Raw genomic sequence first — 7,102 nt, 5'->3', positions numbered from 1 at the left:
GACAGGGCTGGGGAGGGGTCCCGGGGGGGACAGGGCTGGAGTTGGCCATGGAGAGCCCGTGGAGGGGGGAAAAGGGGGGACAGGCTGGGGGGGGGGCCATGGAAGGGACAGGGGGGGCCGTGAGGACACAACGAGGTGCGCGAAACACCCGAGGGGGCACCGGGGGTGGGCAGAGGGGATTTGGGGGATGTCGGGGGGGGGGGGGGGGGTGTCCCGGGGGCGCGTGACCACGGTGGGCGTAATAAAAGGAGGGCGTGGCCATAGTGGGCACGGCCAAAGTGGGCGTGTCCGCCCCGCCCCGCCCCGTCCAGGCGGGCGGGGGGCGATGGCGGCGGCACTGGGAGCACTGGGGGCGCTGGGGGGGCTGCTGGGGGGGCTGGGCCGGGGGGCGCTGGTGGCACTGGGGGCACTGGGGGCACTGGGGGCGGCGCTGGCGCTGCAGCGGCGGCTGCGGCCGCACCTCTGGGCCGACCTGGCGTTCGCGGTGCGGGCGGCGCGGTGCCGGCGGCGGGCGGGGGGCGGCCCGGGGGGCGGCCCGGGGGGCTCGGTGGCCGCGCGGTTCCTGCGCTTGGCCCGGGCGGCCCCGGCGCGGCCGTTCCTGCGGGGCCGTGGGGGCTCACAGCCGCTCGGGGGGGCGGCCCGCGCCGTGGCGCGGGTGGCGAACGCGCTGCGGGCGCTGCGGGCCCCACCGGGCCCCGGGGACACGGTGGGGCTGCTGGTGGGCAACGAACCCCGCTTCGTGTGGGGCTGGTTCGGGCTCGCGGCACTCGGGGCCCGCCCGGCCTTCCTGGGCACGGCGCTGAGACCCGCCGGGCTCCGGCACTGCCTGAGGGGCTGCGGGGCCAGAGCGGTGCTTGTGAGCGACGGTGAGAGCGGGAGCACGGGGGGGGGAATACCCAGGGGGATACCCGGCGGGATACCCGGGGGGACGGGAGGGGAGCGGGGAATGCGGGAGGAAAGGGGCTGGGGGTGCTGGGGGGACCGGGGAGTAACGGGGGTGACACTGGGGGAAAAGGGACTGGGGGCACCAGGGGGACACCGGGAGTGGATATCGGGGAGGGGACACCGGGGATACGGGAGGGGAGCGGAGATGGGAATACCGGGGGGTGATACCGGGGATGACACCGGGGGATACGGGAGGGGAGCGGGGATTGCGGGGGAAAAGGGACCGGGGGGACAGGGAGACCAGGAAGCTTGTGGGGACCGGGGATGGGGGTTATTGGGATGGAACTGGGGATGGGACTGAGGCACCGGGGGTGGGATCATCGATCGGGACCAGGGTGGGCCGATCGGTGCGGGGGGCAGCAAGGTGGTCCCCATACGGCCCCGTCCCGCCCCCCCAGAGCTGTTCGGGTCGGTGGAGCCGCTCCTGCCCACCCTGCGCGAGAACGGGGTGGCCGTGTGGGTGCTGGGCCGGGGGCCGTACCCGCCGGGGGTCGTGGCCCTGCAGGAGCTGCTGGACGCGGCCTCGGACCAGCTGGAGCCCGACGACGTTTGGGAGCCCCGGGACATGAACGAGACCTGCCTGTACATCTTCACCTCGGGCACCACCGGTAGGGCCGGGCTGGGGGGAATGGGGGGGAGGCTGGGGGAATGGGGGGGTCTCAACACTCTGTTCCCATCCCAGGGCTCCCCAAAGCTGCCCGCGTGTCCCACCTCAAGTCCATCATGTGCCTGGGCTTCTACGAGTTGGTGGGAGCCTCCAGCGGGGACGTTGTGTACCTGGCACTGCCCCTCTACCACATGGCCGGGGCCCTCCTGGGCGTCGTCGGCTGCCTCGGCATTGGTGAGTGGGGCCGGGACCCCGGGGGGGTTCTGGGGGGTGCTTGGGGGGTGTGCCTGCTGTGTCTTACTTTAAGAGTGTTGTGTCTTTGCCTTGCCGCAATCTTTGGCCCTTGGAATTCTGGACAAGAAACATTAAACAGTTCAGGAATCCAACACCAAAGCACTTGGCTAAAGTGCCATTGAAAGTGCTAAAAGAGTTCTACTAAAACCTCTGTAACCCAGATTTGAAAGCATCAGGCTGATCCCTCTGATCCCCCCTCCCGGGTTTCCCCAGGAGCCACGTGTGTGCTGAGGGAGAAGTTCTCAGCCAGCCAGTTTTGGGATGACTGTCGTGCCGAGGGCGTCACCGTGTTCCAGTACATCGGGGAGCTGTGCCGGTACCTCGTCAACCAGCCCCAGGTCCGGGGGGATCTGGGATAAGGAGGGGCGCTGGGAGGGCTCCCCCAGAGCCAGGGGGTCCCCCCACAGCCGGGGTGTCCCCCAGAGATGCCGGTGGTCCCGCAGCGCCCCGGTGAGCGGCAGCACGGGCTCCGGTTGGCCGTGGGCTCTGGGCTCAGACCCGATGTGTGGAGGAGTTTCCAGCAGCGCTTTGGGCCCATCCGGATCGTGGAGACCTACGGGATGAGCGAGGGAAACGTCACCCTCTTCAACTACACCGGGACCCCCGGGGCCGTGGGAAGGGGCAGTTTCATCTACAAGGTGAGGGGGGTGGGCTGGGCTGGCAGGGAGTCACCGTGTCCATCCTGGGGGTCCCATGTCTGGCCTGGGGGTCCCTGGGTCCATCTCTGGAGGACCCTCATGTCCATCCTGGAGGGCCCTATGTGTGTGTCCCTGGGTGTTCCCCACATGTGTCCTGGGGGGGTCCCATGTGTGTCCTGCTGTCCCTGAGTACCCCATATCTGTCCTGGGGGGGTCTCCACATCTGTCCTGGGGGCGGGGGGCTTCAGGTCAATCCCGGGGGACCCCATGTCCATCCTGCCATCCCACCCTGCCTGTATCCATGCCCCCTACACCCCCGGGGGTCTGACGCCCCGCCCCCGCCCCTCTCCCCAGCTTTTCTCGCCCTTTGAGATCGTTCGGTTCGACGTGGCCGCGGGAGCCCCGGAGCGGGACCGGGCCGGGCGCTGCATCCGCGCAGGGCCGGGTGAGAGGAGGGGCCGGGGGGCTGGGAGGGGTCCTGAGGGTCCCTCCCATCACCCACCCCCTCCCCGCAGGCGAGACGGGGCTGCTGATCGCACCGGTGACCCCCCGGACCCCGTTCCTGGGCTATGCGGGCCCCCCCGAGCTGTCAGAGCAGAAGCTGCTCCGAGGGGTCTTTGCCGAGGGCGATGCGTTTTTCAACACCGGGGACCTGATGGAGCAGGACCGGGACCAGTTCGTGCGGTTCCGGGACCGCACCGGAGACACCTTCAGGTGCCACCGCCCCCCCAGGGAGGGGGGACACCCCCCAGCACCCCCCGGCACCCCCCACCCCAGGGGGACAGCACAGGACCCCCAGACCCACAGCTGTGTGTGGGCAGGGGGGCTTGGCCCCATTAGATGTGATGGGGGGCTCAGTGCCATTAAATGTTGGGGGGGGCTCAGCCCCACATTCTGGGTGTGCTCAGCCCAATTAAATGTTGAGGGGGTGTCTCATCCCTATTAAACTTTATGGGGGGAGCTCAACCCCACATTTTGGGAGGGTCTCAGCCCCCGTCCCGTCGTTCCCAGGTGGAAGGGGGAGAACGTGGCCACCACGGAGGTGGCCGAGGCCCTGCTGGCCCACAAGTCCCTACAGGAAGCCACTGTTTATGGGGTCACCGTCCCAGGTACCACAGCCCCCGACCCCACACGGGCCCCTTGCCCCCCGCCACAGGCCCTCGGAGCCCCCCATGGTGCCTCTTTGTCCCCAGGGCACGAGGGCCGTGCCGGGATGGCAGCGGTGGTGCTGCAGCCAGGACATTCCATGGATGGACCAGGGCTGTTCCGGCACCTGGAGCAGCTGCTCCCGCCCTACGCGCGGCCCCGCTTCCTCAGGGTGCAGGTATCGGGGTCTGGGGTTTGGGGTTAGAGGTTTGGGGTCCAGGGTTTGGGGGCTGGAGTTTGGAGTCCTGATTCCTCCAGCTGCAGGTAATGGGGATCCACGGTTTGGGATTTGGGGTCCCAGGATTTGGTGTCTGGGGTACAGGGTTTGGGGGGGTCAGGGCCTTCCTGGGAGTTCCTGTGTCCATCCTGGGAGTCCCCACGCGTGTCCTGAGGGTCCTGGGGGGTCCCCGACACTGCTGGTGCCCCCCAGGAGCGGCTGGAGATGACGGAGACGTTCAAGCAGCAGAAGGTCCGTCTGGCTCAGGAAGGGGCCGATCCTGGGATCATTCCCGACCCACTCTTCCTGCTGGACGAGGCCTCCCAGTCCTACATCCCGCTGAATCCCGAGCTCTGGGAGCGGCTCCGGGTTGGGCACCTCCACATTTAACCCCCCACGGGAGACCCCAAAGCTCCTGGGAGGCCCCAGAGCTGGGCCCAGGGCTGTCCCGGGGGCTGTGGGGGCTCCATGTCTGTCCTGGGGGTCCCCAAATCTGTCCTGCCACCACCTTGAACCCCACACCCATCCTGGGGGGTCCCCTCATCTGTCCTGGGGGGTCCTCATGTTCGTCCTGGGGGTCCCCACATCCAACCTGGGCGTCCCCAAGTCCATCCTGCCACCCCTGTGATCCCCACACCCATCCCAGGGGTCTCCACATCTGTCTTGGGGTCTCCCATGTCCGTCCTGTGGATCCTCAAATCTGTCCCGGGGGGGGGGGGGGGGCCCCACGTGTGTCTTGGGTGGTCCCTGTGTCCATCCTGGGGGTCCCCACATCCATCCTGCCCCATCTAGGTTTCTCCCCCCCCCCATTCCCAAGTGCCTCCTGGTCTCCATGTCCCCCCTGTCCTCAACCCGGGGGGGGGTCCCTGTCCCCCCCCCAGTGCCTCCCCCCACTGGGGGCTCTTTATACACAAAAATCTTCATTTTTGGGGTCTTTTTTTTTTTTTTTTCAAATAAAACTCTTTTGTAGCAAAATCTGGTTGTTGGCACCCCCAGATTTTGGGGGGGGGGGAGGGGGTGTCATCCCTGGGTGTGGGGGGGGTCACCCCCAAACTGGGCAGAGGGACACAGACCCAGCTCCATGTCCTGGGGGTGAGGGGTTGGGAGGGGGGGAGAAGGATTTGGGAGAGGAAAATGGGGGAGGGGGGGGTCCCACCCAGATTTGGGGGTTCCCACATGGATTTGGGGGTGTTCCCCCCCCCCCCCAATTTCTTCCCCTCCCCTTCCTCCCGAAGTGGAAATTATTTGTCTCTTTATTAAATAAATATTACAAAGGGTTTAATTTTAATCCAGTTTATTTCACTTTAAGTCTTTCTCCAAAAACTGGGGGGGTCTTCAACTCTCTCAAGGTGTCCCCCCCGACTTTGTTGTCGGCCCCGAGCTCAAATCCAATGGAAAAGAGGGAAAAGAAGGGGGGGAAACCCCTTAAATATGTGCAAAAAGCCCCATTTCCATCCCCCTACAAAAAAGACCCATGCAGGCCAGAAACTGGGTCTAAAATCCTGCAACCTGGGGCCAAAATCCTCCAAACTGGGAACAAATCACACAAATCGGGGCCTGAAATCCCAAAATTTTGGCCTGAATCCAGAAATTTGGGATAAAATCTGGTAAATGAAGCAGAAAAGTGCAAATTCAGGCCAAAAATTCACAATTTCAGCCTGAAATCTAAAAATTTGGTCTAAAATCCTGGGAATTTGAGCTGAAAAAAAATGGAAAGTGGGACCAAAATCTCCAAATTTGGGCTGAAATACTGAAAATAGGGGCTGAAGCTCTGAAATTTTGGTCTGAAATCCTGGAAATTTGGGCCCAAATCCCCCAAAATGAGGTCGAACTCCCCCAAATTTTCCCCAAACCAAGCACATCCCCCCACCCCACCCCTCCCCTTAGCCCAGCATTCCCAGGGTAGTTTCTTTTGGGGAATGCGGCCACAGGAAGAGACCAATTCAAGACAAAAATCAGTGCAAATATGGGAATAGGGACCCCTTGCTCCTCCCCCTCCCCCAAATTGGGCCAAAATCCTGCAAATCTGGGCTGAAATCCTACAAACTGACCTGAAATCCTACAAACTGGCCTGAAATACTTCAAATTTGGGCCAAACCCCCCCAACTTTACTCTGAAATCTAGAAATTGGGTCTAAAATCCTGAAAATCAGAGCTGGGATCATGAAAATTTCACCAAAATCCCCAAATTTGGCTGGAAAACCAAAAACTGAGACCAAAGTCCTGAAAGCTGGGGGTGAAAGCCAACAAATTGGGCTGAAATGTTGCTTTTTTGGTACCAAAAATCCATATTGCCCAGAAACCTCGGCCTGAAATCCTGGAAATGGGGTCTGAAATCCTTCAACAGAATCAGAACTTTGGAAATTTGGGGCAAAAATCCCCCAAACGCAGCCTGAAATCCTTGGACTTCAGTCTGAAATAACAGAAACCAGATCTGAATGGCTGCAAATCAGGGCTGAAATCCAAAAATCGAGTGTAAAACCCCAAAAACTGGGGCTGAAATCCCACAGATGTTACAGAAATCCCCAAGATTTTGCCAGAAACCCCAAAATCCAGGATGAAACCTGGGCTGAAACCCCGAAAATTCAGGCCAAAATTCAAAATCCCCCAAACGAGGCCAAGCTCCCCCAGATTTGTCCCAAACTCCCCCAAATTGTCCCCGACCCCCCCAGTCCCGCCCCCTCCTCCCGATCCCGGCGCTGCGGGGCCTTGTCCCGGGAATGCGGGCGCAGGAAGAGGCTCAGCCGGGGTAGTTGGAGCCGTGTATTGTCTCGATGCCAATCCAGAATAAAAACAGTGCAAATACAGGAACAGGGACCCCCCGGCCCCCCAAAATCCACCTCCCGCCCCCCTGACGCCCCCCCGGGGGGTCCCGCTGCCGCCCCGGCTGTGAAAGGCACAATTTTCGGGAAGTGCAGCCCCGGGGGGGGCCCCGAAATCCCGGAGACCCCCCCCCAGCACCATCCCCCCCTCCCTCCCCCCAAAGACCCCCGGGGCCCCCCCGGGCCCCCCCCGGGCCCCCCCTTTGCACGGTTCATGTCACACACAACGAGGTCACACGACAAGGACGTGACACTTCCACAACGATCCCGGGAGACTCCCCCGGGAATTTCGGGGGGTTTTGTGTTTTTGTTTTGTTTTGTTTTGTTTTTTTTTGTGTTTTTTTTCCATAGTTTTTGTTTTCCCCGGTTTTTTTCCTCATCTGTTTTTTTCTTTTTTTTTCTACACAATGTACAAGGTTTGATTTTTATTATTG

General features: G+C 62.5%; 1 protein-coding gene across 1 annotated transcript; it reads left to right on the top strand.

Annotated features, from left to right (window-relative positions):
* Positions 1-98: 98 nt before the first annotated feature.
* Positions 99-4,861, top strand: SLC27A3 (solute carrier family 27 member 3). The gene is made up of 11 exons (XM_032712837.1): positions 99-119; positions 443-866; positions 1,344-1,553; positions 1,628-1,786; positions 2,060-2,184; positions 2,290-2,484; positions 2,839-2,929; positions 3,000-3,198; positions 3,496-3,593; positions 3,678-3,808; positions 4,061-4,861. The coding sequence occupies exons 1-11, from the start codon at positions 99-101 to the stop codon at positions 4,235-4,237; spliced, it is 1,830 nt and encodes a 609-aa protein (XP_032568728.1). The 3' UTR covers positions 4,238-4,861.
* The last annotated feature ends 2,241 nt before the right edge of the window (positions 4,862-7,102 follow it).

Source organism: Chiroxiphia lanceolata, chromosome 29 (genome assembly GCF_009829145.1).
Source record: "Chiroxiphia lanceolata isolate bChiLan1 chromosome 29, bChiLan1.pri, whole genome shotgun sequence".
Lineage (NCBI taxonomy): Eukaryota > Metazoa > Chordata > Aves > Passeriformes > Pipridae > Chiroxiphia > Chiroxiphia lanceolata.
Note: the sequence above shows the minus strand (reverse complement) of the source record. Positions and strands in the feature narration are given on the sequence as shown.

Bases quoted from the DNA above. Each gene is read 5' to 3' on its own strand.
- SLC27A3 (XM_032712837.1), top strand. From the start codon at position 99: ATGGAAGGGACAGGGGGGGCC. The intron at 2,930-2,999 runs GTGAGAGGAGGG...CCCTCCCCGCAG, and splicing joins CTGCATCCGCGCAGGGCCGG to GCGAGACGGGGCTGCTGATC. The intron at 3,199-3,495 runs GTGCCACCGCCC...CGTCGTTCCCAG, and splicing joins CGCACCGGAGACACCTTCAG to GTGGAAGGGGGAGAACGTGG.